The sequence below is a fragment of the Armigeres subalbatus genome, chromosome 3 (genome assembly GCF_024139115.2).
Source record: "Armigeres subalbatus isolate Guangzhou_Male chromosome 3, GZ_Asu_2, whole genome shotgun sequence".
Taxonomy (NCBI): domain Eukaryota; kingdom Metazoa; phylum Arthropoda; class Insecta; order Diptera; family Culicidae; genus Armigeres; species Armigeres subalbatus.
This window is the reverse complement of record NC_085141.1, coordinates 224065925-224082959: the sequence shown is the minus strand read 5'-3', so window position 1 is coordinate 224082959 and position 17035 is coordinate 224065925. Positions and strand designations below refer to the sequence as shown.

General features: G+C 41.0%; 1 protein-coding gene across 14 annotated transcripts in view; it reads right to left on the bottom strand.

Moving 5' to 3' along the window:
- Window positions 1-17035, bottom strand: part of LOC134220273 (disco-interacting protein 2) — a 571865-nt gene that overhangs the window by 15887 nt on the left and 538943 nt on the right. For 12 of the 14 annotated variants that reach the window (XM_062699282.1, XM_062699284.1, XM_062699283.1 and 9 more), the window contains 8 exons: window positions 12676-13234; window positions 11435-11616; window positions 10387-10852; window positions 10229-10319; window positions 9893-10055; window positions 9322-9819; window positions 9019-9255; window positions 218-566 (listed from right to left, as the gene is read on the bottom strand). In XM_062699282.1, coding sequence (XP_062555266.1) covers window positions 218-566; window positions 9019-9255; window positions 9322-9819; window positions 9893-10055; window positions 10229-10319; window positions 10387-10852; window positions 11435-11616; window positions 12676-13234 — 2545 coding nt within the window. The remainder of the gene's footprint in view (window positions 1-217; window positions 567-9018; window positions 9256-9321; window positions 9820-9892; window positions 10056-10228; window positions 10320-10386; window positions 10853-11434; window positions 11617-12675; window positions 13235-17035) is intronic. The other 2 variants (XM_062699274.1, XM_062699286.1) reach the window with 1 other exon arrangement.

Below are 17035 nucleotides of genomic sequence, written 5' to 3'. Positions count from 1 at the left end.
TGTGACTATTCTTCGAAGGGGCCTTTCTTGGACTCTTCAGAATAATAGAAAACTTAAGGCGATAAACCGTAAAAAAATCCATCGATTGTCACTTTTATTTAAGAGAAGAAGCCGACGAAGGGAACTCTCTCTTGTGACATTAGCCTTTTTACCAAATGGAATTTGATGTATGGAAACTCAACTTAAACAGATGCCATTAACATTCAAGCATACATACCTGGATCGACCACGACAACCACGCCAACAATTAGCTGGTGTTCCTCCAGCACCGTATTGGTTACCAGCGGCACCAGATCGAGCGCTTCCGATTCGTTTCCGTCCAGTTCGACCACTACCACGAGCAGGTTGGTCCACGTAAATACGGCACATTCGGCAATCTTCTTGTGGCAACGCAGCACCGAGTTTTCTATGTCGATCGGATGGTAGTACATGCCGCGAAGCGTGATCACCTCGTCCAGGGCTCCCACGATGTAAACCGCATCGTGTAATTCCTGTTCGTTGCCACTTCCGGTGGCAGTGGTGGTGGCCGCATTGGAACTCGTAGTGGAGTTCAGCGTATTGTGACCCTAAGGGATGATAGTAATAAAGAGTGATTAGTAATTTTGTAAATGTGTAGTATAAGCTTCGTAAAGAAGCCTCATAATGTAAAAAATGTTGTTTATCTCGTGATGAAGGATGAGCAAATGGCATCTAAAATCGCTTCAGATCATCACATGAAGCATGTGCTGGAGTGTGATTGGAAGAGCTCAAATATCTCGCATTCGATATACGTTGAAAGCAACGCCGTCGATGTACGCCTTCATGATATCCCGGAGGAGATTAATAACAATGACATCGCCAACCATATGCGTCAATATGGGGAAGTGATAGCCATTCGCAACGAGGTTTGGAAAAAATACGTTCGCGTGGTAGCTACGAATGCAACTGTTTAATCCCATTCCGTCGTACATAACCATCGAACAAGAAGTCACATTAGCAACATATTTTCTTCAAGTTCGCGATTACAATTGCAGTGGCAAATTTCTCCCGAAACAAAAGTGCTCAGACGCCGTAAATTCGACATGTTGTACAACTTTGACTCCCAGGAAATTTGATTCGGTCGGAGTAAAGTCGGATCGTCTGTGGGCAAGTTGTTCTGTTCAACAGTCGTCGGGGCCCATTAGAAAAAAACATTTCAAATTATTGAGCTGTAGCGAGCGATGGCGATGCTATAGTTTAGTGATCTCCAAAGTGCGGCCCTCCAAGCCTCTTCTTGCGGTCCGCGAAAGATTTCAGAGAATATACTACACTAGTCGACCCGGCAGACGTTGTCCTGCGTATAGTAGGTGAATATGCCTATGTAAAATTTCCATACGAATCCTAATTTTAGTTTTTCACGATTTGCACAACCTTACGTGTAATTTTTGCATGAGGAAATATCACATAAACCCGTCGGAAACGATAACGAACATATCTGCTGAAGAAATGAAGAAAATCCATCCAGCCGTTTTCGAGTTATGCGACTGGGTTTGCTCGAGCCTAGAAATTTATAACGGGTATGGCAGCGCACTCTAAGTATCTCTCTCTTCGAGCCAGATGATTAAAAATCTATACGGTTCGAAGGACCAAATGTTGGGTAGTCGGCTTACCTCCTTCGTTTACACCTGATGGAGGGTGAACAAAGATTGCAAACACGGCTGTTCAAACTTAGCATCACGATTAGAACACAAAAGTAAATGTGTTATTATTCAAGAACTTAAATGGGATGTTCGACTTCACTGAATGAATTTGTTATTTTCAACAAGCTTCATGGATCATACACAGAGTTATTTTCAATGTGATTCTTTACTGGACTTTAGGCAGTCGAGTCAAGTACGAGACACTGAAGACGGCCTTACTGTTGAGGTCGAAATACGTATCTGTCATGATACAATTAAGTGGTGGAATTCAATGGGATTGTACAAACTCGTCTTATGACAAGTGACTTTAGGCAGTGTTCAGGCAGAGTATCAGTATGAAAATTGATCTATTTTCAACGCTGATACTCTTCCCTTTCTCTTCAAATGGAAGCTTGCCAGAAGTCAGTTAGATTCAAATCGTAAAGAAATTGCCCACGGCGCGTTTTTTAAAAAATCCACTGTTATATTTTTTTTTAAATTTCTGTCGTATCGCAATAAAACTATCAATTCTATAATCTCGCTTCTAATTCTATCATGAAAATGTACGTTTGAGTTTGGAAGATGATACATATTACTATTTCTCATAAATCAGAGGTCCGAATGTTTTTGAATTGTTTAGGTGAATGAATGCGCCATTTTTTCTACGGATAAATGCACTTCAAGATGTTTATGCGTACAGCCAATTTTTTCGTGAGTTATATATTCATATTAAAAATTGAATTAACCCTTAAATGCGCAATGTTGTTTTAAAACAACAAACCGAAAATACGTTCAATGTTAATAATTTCAATGGTTATATACGTTGAACATCTTTTCGACGATTTCTAAAAAATCGCCTAGCGCCTTTAAGGGTTAAGCCGATACAATTATTGAAAAAAAAACCCAGATTGATCCACCTAGCGGTGTTTGTGCCTTTCTCGTTCATAAGATATACTAAAAAAATGAGTGAGAATTTCTTAGCGTGTTTTTTTTTTGTATATAAATCGTATTTTGGCCATAACTTTTGATCCCATAGTCCGAACTGGCCTTTTTTCAATAGGAAACAATGGGACAAAATTTCCCGTCGAATGCAACTTATTGCAAACGAATTGGATCAAGATAAGTGCCTAAAAGATGAGTGAGTTTTATATTGCGCACATACATACACACAGGGGGCAGCAGGGACTTTGTCCAAGGGCTTGACGACCCCTCCCCATAGCCACTGCGAGTTAGACCGGGACCATCGTCCCTAACCCCTAATCCCAAGGCGTCAAGCGACCCGTGCTGAGGGGATGCATGGCCAGGGGGTGAAATAATGAGCTAGGCCTTTAACGGAGCCTGTGGGGTACCTGGGCCCCCTCCACAGTAATTCTCCCTTGCCGCGTCATGCTGGGCCCTGGCGTGATGGACCTCTTTTCCCGAGCAACTCGTGGTATCAAAATGGAAAACCAAGTCAATTCTTCAATTAGTGGTAGTAGTGTAGGCGACAACCCCTTCGCAAGAGGTGTGTTGTTCAGGTCTCCGCCTAGGAGGCCAGAGGCAATAGTCGGCAGCTTGGTGCGCAGCGCCAGCGTGGGTCACTCAACCTTACTCTCGGCTAGAAAAAGGCCGGTAGGGGTTATTGACGGCCCATGGCTTGTGGAGGCGATGAACCGCAAACGCGATGGGCTTTCGGCCTTCGAGGTGGCGACGGAACAGCTGGACGCCATCATCGACTTTGCGTCATCGAAGTATAATATCAGCAAGGACCTCAAGAGGAGCTTGCAGAAACTTCGAAAGTCGATGCCCGAGCCCGAGGACGGAAAGGGGTCCTCGTCAAGGCTGGGGCAGGCGTAGGCATCGCGTCGGCAAATCCTTCTCTGTGTGTTGGCGAATAGGCCCTATCGCAGAAAGGGGGTGCACGCCCAGTAAACCAGGCATCGTATATGAGAAGATAAATTTGATCGCATATATAGCTATTTTCTATCACAGTTGTATATGTCTACTTATAAAGATGGCCAAAATATGAATACTATCGTTTATAATACGTTTATAATATTACGATTGTTTCCATGAAAATCATAAAATGATATAAACAACATCAGTTCAATCGGATTGTATCGCAAATATCGTTTATACATATGCATATTTCCATGCTAATCGTATACTGATGTGCATTGCACGTATACAACTTCCTAAGCACGTTGATCACTGAGCGATTGAACCTTACCGAAAAAATTAATTTCATTATTACTTACATCATTCCATCCGATTTTTTTAAAATCCGATTATCACTGCTATCAGACAGCCGATTATTGTCACTCCTATCAATGCCGACAAAAAATAAATCAACTAAAACACAGATGAAATACAACTAAATAACAACAGCTCATGAATTTTGACATTTTATCATCGTTTATATGTGGACCAAATCGTTAACAATGCTCCGCAATCGTTTCTCAGTATAAACATTATCGGGTTAATTATAAATTGTTTCCATAAGCGATTCACGCCACGTTTGTTCGCACAACAGCAGGGAACTCGAATCGTATAAATGTAGTATGTATCGTATACTGTAACATAGAAGCTCTTGTTATTCATATATTTTCATCTACATTATGATTGTCAAAATTCTGCTGCTTTTCAAGGGTTACTGAATAGCACATGGATAGAGCATTTGCCTTTAGATCCAGAGGTCAAATGTTCGTGACACAGAATTGTTTATATTTTTAACTAGCAGACCCGACGAACTTTGTTTCGCCTAAAAGTGATTTATTCTCTGATTAGTTCTCGAGTTAAGCAGAAATGTGTGTTCCATTTGTATGGGAGCCCCCCTTTCCAAAAGGGGGAGGGGTCTCAAACCATCTTAAGAACCTTCCCCGACCCCAAAAACCTCTGCATGTAAATTTTCACGCCGATCGGTTCAGCAGTTTCCGAGTCTATAAGGGTCAGACAGACAGAAATTCATTTTTATGTATATAGATTTTTCTTATGTTGACAGGATCGTATTAATGCTTTCGAAAACTCGAGAAAGTCGTTATTTAGCATGTATATGACCTCTACTTTAGTAGGTATATAGCGATTGTGCGCATTATATACAATATATCTTGTTTTTATATGATAGCCTATATTGATAGCTATACGTATCAAAATGTTGGCTGGGCGTGGCATCATCAGTCTTGATACCAGTCGTGCAGAGGGAAGCAGGCGCGAAGTCGATTTCTGCAAACCCTTCCCACCTTCCGAGGACATAGGGCGTGGTAAGGCCACCTGGGAAGCCGGCGATGCGCTGGCACGATACCATGGTGTTCTTCTACAAAAGCGAGTCACGATGTTCGATGCTGCAAGGACACGCAGCTAACCTCGAGGGTGCGTTGTGCACTGCCCCCCTTTGAAGCATTACTTTCTGGTTGTACCGAAGGGACGATGGGCTTGGCGGGGTTTAGCGGGTCGGGGATGTAGTCCTGCCTCCCTCGTTTGCTGTTGGAGGTGGTCCCTAACCCCGCACTTCCTGGACAACCCATGATGTCTGTTGAGCAGATTCCCCCTCCATTGCTTAGGAAGAAAAAAAAACGGACATCATCTCAATTCGTCGAGCTGAGTCGATTGGTATCGTCTTGGAAGTGAATATATCTAGACTAACATTTGAAAAGGGCGTAACAGCCATAATTTATTTCTTCTGATTCCTCGTTTACATATATAGCTTTGTATGTAGAAGAAGAATCAGAAGGAATAAATTTTGGCTGTTACGCCCTTTTCAAATGTTGATCTAGATATAGCCTTTTCGTTACACCTTGGTGTACGAGAAAGGCAAAAAACATGTCCCCCTCGGATTAGTTTTGTCTGACAATAATAAATTGAGGGGCAACAATAAAATTTCCATATTTTTTATGGTCCCCAACCTAAAAATGAGCGAGAACAAAGCGTTTTATCAAAGGCGGGGGCCGGCTGTCCGAATCAGTTTTCTCCAACTTGTAGGGGAAGTGGGGGTAGCACGCCCATAGGGGTTAAAACGCGCCACCCCTGAATAAGGTTAAATATCCCCATTTTGATTATTTTCAATAGTCTATACGATAAAGCAATGAAAAATATTGCCATTGGATACATATATTTCATGATTCTTCTCTAGTTATACATGAAAAACTCGAAAAAACGATTTTTGCGTGTTTTGATGCAATTCTAGCTCGGTGGAATTTAGTCTTTCTGTCGCTGTTATACATTGATAAATTAATAATTGAGCCATGAGCCATGCTGCTTACTCGTGTTCTTTATGTTCCACACGAAATCGTCGTCAAAAATGGTTTTAAAACGATTTTATGGGCCTTCAAACTTCTGAGGTCGGTGTGGGGCATTACGCCCATGCTCATTTCGTATGACCGAAACAGCCGAAACATTCGGTTAATTGCCTTAATGTAGGCAATTAAAATGAAAATCAGTACGATAAGCACATGCGCGTTTTAACCCATCCACTGGCGCATCTCACCCCGCATGGTTTCAAAATCATTTTTTTCGGGTGCTTTTTAAAAATCAAATTTCTGTGCAATAAAATGGACAATTAGATATCTGTTATCGGTAGTCAGTCGCAGATATGCTGTTCTTCAGTATGCGCTGATGAAAACTGGCTGAAATGGTGGTTTTCATTGATAAAAATGGCATTTTCCTTAACGTGGGCGTCCTACCCCCCAGTTCCCCTACACAAGTGCGATAGTTTTGTTTTCATGGCTTGTTATGATTGGAAGAGGTTTTTGCCTCTCTTTTATCGTTGTTCGTTATCTATTGAAAGCGATTCTGCAAACCCTGTCTGAAAATATATCCAAATTGACCAAACCACAGCAATTGCTGATCAACGAGAAGCGAACTTCCATCAACGAAGAACAATTGCCCGAACTGGCGACTACTGCCAGTGGAAAAGCAGCAGTGAAAAGTAACAAAAGTGAAACAAATCGACAAAGGTCTATCGACTCGGACTCAGCAAGCAGCCAGCTGATCGCCAGAAAACCTACACCATCTCCATCAACCTCTAGCGAAAGCGATAGTAGTTTGGTTACCGTTCCTGATGCTTCTGCTCAGAGAGGGCGGCCAAACTCGTACTCTTTTATCGAAGATGCAGATTTGCGCCTGCAATACATTGACGAGGACAATAAAAGAATCAAAGAATTATTAGATTAGGATTCACTTTATAATTCTATATAATTCTAGACAGTGGCGTAGCCAGAAAATTGGTCTGGGGGGGGGGGGTGCGGTTTTCTGAACATTTTTTTTGACAAAAATAATGTCCCCCCGTGGCGCCACTGATTCTAGATGATTTTCGGCTCCGTTATGCCTACCGCGCTTGAGCCTTCCAAATAAACAAATAAAATAGAACCCTGATTAATCCACCTAGTGAAGAATATTCTGTGCGTAACTTATTTTGTAAACAATCATTGTTTTATCGATGCCGTAGAATGCAAGCGTTTTTCTCCAAAACTAATTCTCTTATCCTTTTATCCTAAAACTAATTAAAGGAGAGCACATTCTGTGGTGGATCTCTCAGGAAACGCTTGCTTTAGCAGCTAATTGTCATCCAAAGATCCCGATATAAGGGAAAGTGGACCAAGATCATCATATGGGGCAAGACAGCCAACGTTTATTATGACTTAAGTGTGCATTATTTTGACATTATTGTTACGAAGGATGGTTAACAATAATGTAAAAGACTTATAAAACTGAAAAACACACTATGTCAACCTTACTTTATCTTGAAATATTGATTTTAAGATGGTGTGGTTGAAATTCGAACTTTCGTATAATTTTGTGGTTTTATAATTTAAGGTTTAAAGCTTAAATTTGTCGTTTTCAGCATAAATTGTTATTTACCAAGGTTTTTACTATAGATTATCTACAATTATCATTTGGGGAGATTTACAATAATTATGATCGATAGGATATAAAACTTTGGACATCGGTATTGCCAACTGTAATATAAACAAGGTCACCTCCAAGATTACGATTCTCCCTATCCTCAATGCATTTACAAATTCATCATAATAATTTCTGCCTGAATCAGAGATAACTTAAAACAACGACGATGGTTTTAATCGTGAAAATTAGATTTAGTAGATTGGACACTAGTGATACTCATGTTTTTCTTATGAAATCCTTATTCAGATTGTATTCAGAAATCAAGGTGGGTGTGGTACTTGATTTCAATCTAGGATAAAAATCACAAAAGCATGAGGATTACTACTTCTGGCCACGCCCATCTTCACCTAACTTGGGAGAGGAAGGAAATGTTGGTGTAGTACTTACTTAAAGAGAGGCCACCGACTCAGCAACACCCTCATAAGTACCACGGAGCTGAATATTGGGGTAGGTATTCGTTGGGTCAGGATTTGTCTGTAGCTGACAATGTGACCGTGGTAGATCTCACACCGTAACACACCACGCAAAGGTGTCTACCCAGCGTTACGAGAAAACCCAGCGTTACGGGGAAGTGAAAATTAGATTTAGGTCAATTCAAATATTGTTGTAAAGTCAGAGGCCAAAAAATCAACATAGAATACGACATTTTTAGACGAAACATAATTTGTACATAATCCCCTCCCCAGAAGTGCAAAAAATGTGTCAACTGTGCCGTTCTTAACAAATTTAGCACTTTTTAATATAATTTTTGGTGTTACTTTGCTCGTCTTGTCCCGAGGGTTGCCCATATCGCCACATATTTTAAATACATAAAAGCATCATAAAAGCACCTTTTTTAAAACCGGTTTATAAGATACTAAAACTTCATTACCCAGCGTTTATTGATATTTATGTCAAAGATAAGGCATTATGAAGTTGTTTCATGGACAAATCAACAGAATTCAGAGGAATTTAATTATTTTACAAGGGCTATTGCTTAGCGAGGCCGATTTGCCCCACTTTCATCTACATTTTTTCAGCATCTAGAATACTGAACAAAGTAAAAGATGGCTGATACAAAGGCTGGTCTAGTCACATTTATTTATTTATTACTAGCAGACCCGACGACATTCTGAGAAGTTTGAGGTTTTGGAAGACCGATTTATTCCGTGGTTCTATGTTGGCCTGTTATACCGGATATTCCGGGTTTCCGTAACCTGATTGGTGGTCAACCGGGGGTCCATTTATGTGTATTTGACTATTGGTTATAGTAATGGTAATGGACGGTAGTAGTTATATGAGGGAACTTCAACGCATGGACGTTAGATTGGGGTAGCCAAAAGCAACGCCACAAAGGCGCAAGATCAGCCCTATTAGAAACCTAGGCTATTCAAATAGGATCCCATTGTGTGTAATCTGTATAAAATCTGTATAATCTGCAAGTGGCATATTTTGGTTGGTTTACGGAAATATTGTATAGTTGCATACTTTACATCGGTAATAAACAAATACTAAGATTTACCTGTGAATGAATCGATTCGTTGTCAGAATCCCGACTCGCAATACTGGGCGTCGTTTCATCCAAGATGGACCCTGCCTGGGAGCATTCAGTTCGCCGAAGGAATCCCAGATAGCCAGTTCTTGCCCACGTTTCGCTAGTACTACAACCGGTCACCAGTTTGGCATTGAAATGATCGTTATAATCGGTCTCATCTCCGTAGATGGTGAAGTAACCGTTCGAGTTGTGAGGGGATTGTACCTGTTCAAATGAGTTAATCCTAAATGACGCTTCTGCCTTTTGAGTAAAACTTGTTTTGATACGAACCCATATCTCACCCAAATGAGAATCGCCGCACTGGCCTTTACTGTCTGGGTTGGCGATGATCACCTTCACTCCGGGCAACAGTTTTCCGGATTCGACTAGGCAGAGAGAATTGGGGGCGCCCCGTTCGACTAGTGCTACCCTGTTGTTCCGCAGGGCACGGAGATCCACGTACACCTGGGCACTTTCTGCCGAGCTTGCCCCTTGTACGCATATGGCCGGGTTCACGCGACAACCGAACGAAGTCGAGACGCAACGCATGTTGAGCCCCAACGCTTGGAACAGTTTGCAGAACTGCTGCGTCAGTTGTACTCGAGGCCGTTCTTCGGCAACCACCACACAGGTTCGCACACAACCAAGATTAATATTCCGTTGTTTGAGCGCCTGAATCGAGTTGCTTAGCGCCTTTGTGCACAGTTCAATCACGCCGTATGAGCAGAATGTATCCCGAACGCGATATTGCGACAGCGTACTTAGCCATAAGCTGGGATTTGCTTCGACCTGGAAAAGAAAAAGGAAATGCGATTCGTCACGTGATGAAGCAAGAGTTACGAATGACGACGAAAACCATTACCTCGTATGGTGCTATCAGAATCGAATGGTGGCCGCTGTAGACACTGATCAGCGTCCACATAGAGAAGCCCAATCCACAATATGGGTCGAGACAGAGGGCCACGTGGCGACTAGGATACAATTCACAGGCTAATTTTAAGCTGGCACATAAACTCGAGAGAGATCTGAGGATAAATTAAAATTATTTAGAAATATGGGATTAGAACTTCAAAAGTGCGTTTGCGTTCTATGATTTTCTTTACTTTTTCTTAGACCTAAGTAGTACAAAAAGGATTTTTTTATGGAAGGTAGCAAGAGAGGTTCTACCATTTGGCTTTTAAAGTCTAGCTCAACATACCGATGCGAAATGATAACTCCGCTGAGGCGTCCACAAGTTGATACACTGAAGTCCAGATATGCCGTCGAATCCAGAGTACTGTTTGCGATTGCTGCAATATATGAAACAGCATCAAAAGTGATCAAAATTACAAAATAAATATTAAACAAAAAACCTACCGGCTAGCTTCCGTTTGGGGTTGTCCTCAATGTCCAGAATGACCGGCCAACTCTTGGGATCAATCGAGGTGGCAGCTTCACGAGATTTGAGCAGTTTGATTATGCTTTGGATGGACAGGATGATGCCACTCTTGGACACATCCACAATCATCCGCACGGTGGGTAGGGTTGTGATGAGGTTCTGTGGATGGGGAGGCCGTATCGTCACCGGAATCGCGCCCAAATACAAACACCCGTAGAAGGCGCAAATCAGATCCAATCCCGGTGGGAAAATCAGCGCCACGTGGTCTCCCGGGTTGACTTTGCCGCGCTCTTGCAGTAGGGCGGCTATCTTCTCGGCCCGCTTGTGCAGCTCCGAACAGGTGAGCGTCTTGGCCACGGCCCCCTTCGAGTTCAGTAGGGTGTACAGCACATGGTCTGGCGAAGAGTTGGCTCGCCATCGGAGCACACCGGTAATCAATTGATGCTATAGTAGAGGATAGGAAACATTAAATTATGATCGTGCAAATTCGGTTCGTTGTTTCCCCGCCAATGAAGTCTTTATCATAGCAAGTCAGATCGAATCATTCAGTTGCAATTTAGGTTGCAGTAAGTAAGAGACGAGTGAAAGATTTTAATGCAATATAGGCAAGAAACCTCTGAGCTATTTTCAACCAATATTCAAGGAGCAAGTCGATGCATTATGTTACGCTTGCTTGCTTCTATGTCAAACTGTACACAATTAACATATTGCAACCATTTCTATTTATCTTTGTCATTCACGACACCACTTTTTTGCATATTTTCATGGAGCATAAATCAAAAGAAAATTTGAGTGTTGACCACTCCAATGAATGTTTGTAGAGATCGTGATGCGGTTCCGGTTATTAAAACATGACGCGATTTCCAACGTGCATAGGACAACATCTCGCTGTGAAGTTGAAAAGACGGTAGTCACTTTTTTGCGTACTGTTACTTTGAAAACTACCCATGATCAAACATCTGTTCCATATGAATACGAATTTTGGTTATGCGGTCGGTCAAAGTCGTCAATCAATGCAATACTCACTTTTCGTTCGTTATCGTCCGCCAGTCCGATGTCGCGTCCCTGCGCCGATGCCAACCGGTTGCCCTGGACCAAATTACCGACCATCACCGAAGCCGGACCGACGGAGGCATCTGTGCCGGCGGTGTTGATCGACGTGGACGACGACGGTGTGGTGCCGGAAATTTGGAGTTGTTGGATAGAACCTGAATTTAGTTTTTCGGTTCGTTTCGTTCACAATTCACGGGCGGATGTTGTTAGAGGGTGGTTATTTTTTTTAGAGGTTTAAGATGCGTGATTTTGGTTTGGTGAGGGCGTGTGTGTGGTGTTTGTTGGTGTGAAAAGATACACGTGGCAGTTTGTTAGGGTTATTCGATATTTTATTGGGTGTATGTGTGGATGTGCGAGCATGGTGCGTGTTTTTACGAATGATTATGTTTGTTGGTAATGTTTAAATGAGTAAATTATAGAAATGAAGTGATTTAATTATCGGTTTAGGGGTCGATCAATATTTACAGGGTTGAAAATGTTTAGTACCACAACCAAATAAAAATTGTTTAAGTTCGTAGGCGATGAAGTTTTTGGGATGTTGATGAGGGATTATTTCGGCCAATTCGGTGACGAAGAGATGTTGATGATGATGATCGTAATGTAGACGTAACCATTTGTTATCAATTATTTTACGTTATTGCGTCAGAACACACGTGTCGGTTTTGCAGATTTTGATTTTTTAGTATTTGTGAGGAGCAGAGCAGCATTTAAAAAGAAAATTAAGAGAGAAAAACAATGATATTAATTTTGAGAAAATGAAAGATTACTAAATTAATGGAAACAAATTATATAAAGTAGTACAGCCGATTGGTTAAATGCAAAATACGATTAGTAAGGAGATTGTCGAACAAACTAAAAGGTAGCCAAAACACACGCATTAAAGTTGTCGTTGCTCAAGCGGATTCGTTCCAAGTGATATTTATCAGCTTTTATCCGATCCAAGAATAGAAAGCAAGAAAACAATAAACAGGATATCGACGTAGGACGAGAGCTTGTCAATTAGTGGGAAAAATATGCGACGACATCACAACTTGTAAAGAATCGCTTTGTTTGTTGAGTATTAGTTTCAGTGCTGACATTAACCAAACATGTGCTCTACTCTACGAACAGAAGCAATAAGGCAATTACATTGGTTGGTTTGATAAACAGAAGCGACAAAATGGAACACAGAGGGTGCATCGTTAAAGTTACAGTCATTTAGGGCTTCTACATACCGTGGTGCAGTTCTCTAGGTTTGGGGAGATTTGTGACGCAAGTGTGTGGACACATGAGCACGTTTGCCGGATGAAGCGATCCCTCCAGGAACCTTCGACGAGCTTCGGTCAGATGGATTCCTCCGAGCGGTGTTTTTGGCAGATGGTTGGGTGGAACTAGTGCTAGGCAGTAGATTCCCACTTGATGAATAGAATCGACCGCTTGTAGAACGCGCGACATCCATTGGAAGGATTCCTCTTCCGAGCAGTCTGGACGTTGCTCCGCGATGACACAAACTCGCTCGTCTCGTAGCACCTTGATGCTGAAGACGGCGATCCGGCCACGGTAAATGAATCGCATGGGTTCCACAGCCAATACGGTGGCAATAATGTCATCGGCGTTGTGCTTCCGTCCAGTAACGGTCATTAGGCCGTCCCTTGAGCCACAGACGAACACCAGACCGCCTGGGCCGAGGAAGCCCAGCAGTCCACTTCTTACGTACAGCTCATCGCTGATTGGTTTTCCGGGTGTCTGGACTTCGCCTTCTTTGACCGGGGATGGTTCCGTGAGCGCTTGGACCTGTTAATAAATGGATAGTGAAAAATGAATTTCCACGACTAATGTTTTAACCCTTTTCTTTCAACAAAGAAGCAATATTTAACATATCATTATTGTCGTGACGCTTATCCGCCATTCGGCTGGTAATCTAAATTACCAACCGGCGAAAAGATGCATAGCGTGCTATCGCCACAACAATTACCAACAGACTGCTTGAACCAGAGCCAGACCAAGTTCTACATAGCTGAACCAAAACTCTTTCATCATTTGTCTCCCTCAAGTACACGTCGGTATAGGAGTCTGTCGCCTTGCCCGTATGCAGCACCGCTCGACAGATGCGTTGATCTTTTTTCCGAACCGAGCCGAACTTTCTATACGGTCGCTTCTAAGAACCCGATCAACGGATCAACTATCATTTCCATCCGCGTCGATTGATGACGGATGACAAATGATGATACACTGCTAAATTTGTTTGCCCTTTTTTTGCTCTTCATTCTATCTATCTTGTCGTACTAACCTAATGGAAGATAATTATTTATACAGAAATGCAATATGAGACTTCTATTTTCAGAACAATTCAACCTAATCGAAATCAAATCTAATCAAAAGCGAATCTAATCCACATCCACTCTAATTTAAATCCAATTCAAATCCAATATTATTCAACTTCAATGTATCCAAATCCAATCCGAATCCATCCCAACTTTAATTTCAAATCTAAATCCAATCCAAATCCAATTCCATGAAAATGCAAATCCAGTCCAAATTCAGTTCAAACCCGATCCAGACTCTTTTCAAATCCAATTCAATCCAAATCTAGTTTAAACAAACCCAGTCCAAATCCAATCAGTATCCAATCCAAATCCCATCTAATTTAAATTCAATCTAATAAACATCCCATCCGAAGCAAATGTTATCCAAATCCAGTCTAATCCAAGTGCTCTTTCAAATCCGATCCAAATCTAATCCATACCTAAATTCAGTCCAAATCCAATCCGAATCTGATCTAGTTCGAAATAATCTAACCCGAATACAATTCAAATCAAATCCAAATTCTCTTCCATTCTACCATTCCAAATGTTGTCGTGATTCATTTGAAATCCAATCCAATCATTTGTCATCCGTCATCAATCGACTCATATCAAATCCAATCTAATACAAATCGAATCAAATCCGTATCCAATCTAATCCAAATACAATGTAATGCCAATCCAATTATTTCCAAACTCACTTGGTTCATAATCCAATCGAATTTAAATCCAATCTAATCCAAATTCCAACTAATTAAATCGAACCTCTAATTTAAGTCTAATTCAAATCCAATATAATATAATCCAAATCTCATATATTCCAATTGCAATCTAATCCAAATCGAATCTTAATCCAAATCCAATCTAATTCAAATACAATATAATTCCAATCTTCTTCTTCTTCTTATTGGCATTACATCCCCACACTGGGACAGAGCCACCTCACAGCTTAGTGTTCTCTAAGCACTTCCACAGTTATTAACTGCGAGGTTTCTAAGTCAAGTTACCATTTCTGCATACGTATATCATGAGGCTAACACAATGATACCCAGGGAAGTCGAGAAATATTCCAACCCGTAAATTTCCTACGGACCGCGAATCGAGCCCGGTCACCTTCAGCATGGTTTTGCTTTGTGGCCGCGCATATCTTACCGCACAGCTAAGGAGGGCCCCAATTCCAATCTTATCTAATCCAAATACATTCTTATGAAAATCCGAAAAAAATCCAAAATCCAAAGCCAATCTAATCCAAACCCAGTCCAAATCAAAAGCACATCCAAACAAAATCCAATACGAATCCAATCCAATATAATCCGAATCCGATCATATCCCAATGGTATCTAATTCAATTCTAATCTAACTGAAATCCAATCTAATCCCAATCGTATCTAATCACAATCCAATCTAATCGATATCCAGTTTAATCCAAATCCAAATACACATCTAATCAGAATCCAATCCAAATCCAATCTAATTCCAATCATCTTCTTCTTCTTATTGGCATTACATCCCCACACTGGGACAGAGCCGCCTCGCAGCTTAGTATTCACTAAGCACTTCCACAGTTATTAACTGCGAGGTTTCTAAGCCAGGTTACCATTTCTGCATACGTATATCATGAGGCTAACACAATGATACCCAGGGAAGTCGAGAAGCCGCGCTTTTTAACGTACGGCTAAGGAGGGCCCCAATTCCAATCATATCTAATCCAAATCTAATCTAATCCAAATCCAATATAATCCCAACCGTATTTAATCACAATCCAATCTAATCGAAATCCAATTGAATCCAAAGCCAATCTAATCCAAACCCAGTCCAAATCAAATTCACATCCAAACAAAATCCAATACGAATCTAATCCAATTCGAATCCAATCTAATCCGAATCCAATCTAATCCCAATCGTATCTAATCCAAATATAATCTAACCCAAATCCAATCTAATCCAACTCCATTTTAATACAAACTCAATCTAATCCCAATCGTATCTAATCACAATCCACTCTAATCGAAATCCAGTTTAATCCAAATCCAAATCAAATCCAATCAGAATTTAATTCAAAATGTAATCTAATGCATCCAATCTAATCCAATTCCAAATTAATTCAAATCCAATCTAATGCCAAAAATCAAAATCCAATTCAATTCAAAACCAGTCCAAATCAAATCCACATCCAGAATCCAATCCAAATCCAATAAAAGCCAAATCCAAATCTAATCCAAATCCAATTCAATTCAAATCCAATCTAATTCAAATCAAACCCAATAAAAATTCGATGCCAAATTAGATGGGATTCCAAATCCAAACCAAATCCAATAGTCATCCAATCCCAAGAATAAAAAAAAATGTGTTGCCAAAATTGAATGATTTTGTTGCCAAAATCGAATAGCTTAGCCGAAATCGAATGGGTTCTGTACCTAAATTGAAATATACGTTTACAGTATTTGTTGTGGACCACCTAAGAAACCCCTTAAGTTAAGAAATTTGGGTCTACACACGCAACCGAAGATAAGTCAGCCTGTTTCATATATGGAACATACTCTTTGTGTTACAGTTCGATTTTCGGGTTGGCTATCAGTCATGAATAATAGCGTTGACAATTTTATTTCATCTCCGACGTTTCGATCCAGGGATGAGATCTTCTTCAGGGCTCGATGGTCGATCCCATCCCTGGATCGAAACGTCGGCGATGAAATAAAATTGTCAACGCTATTATACATGACTGATAGCCAACCTGAAAATCGAACTACAAAAATTCACAGTCGTAATCCAACCACAATCTTTGTGTTACTATGGTTAGAATGTGTTCACAGAATATGTTCGTGGCCATTCAAGGAATTCCTTAACCCTTTTCAGGACGGATGGGTCATATATGCCCAGCGTTGAGGATTGGCTGTGTAAAACCATAGAAGAGAGATAGGTCCCCACTTTCTTCAGCAAAACTGTTCACCAGAATGTTCACTTCTCTGGAAAAATATCGGGGGTCAAGTTTGACTATACCCTGAAGACCTAGATATCCGAAACCTTGGAAAGATTTCGCTTTTGAGAACATGAAAATTAATCTGACATTTTTTTTATTCTTAAGTACATTGTTTGATAGTTCTGAATACTCAGAAGAGTTGAGCCATCCTGAACGTTATGCCTGTAATAAATTTTCAGGAATGCGAGATGCTCAAGGTACTCCACAACGTTCTCGAGTACAGCCCCCGGTACCTAGCAGATCAATCAAGGCTTTGGCAATGTCTTCATCGTTTCAATAAGCATATACGCACCATGCAAAACCCATTTTTCT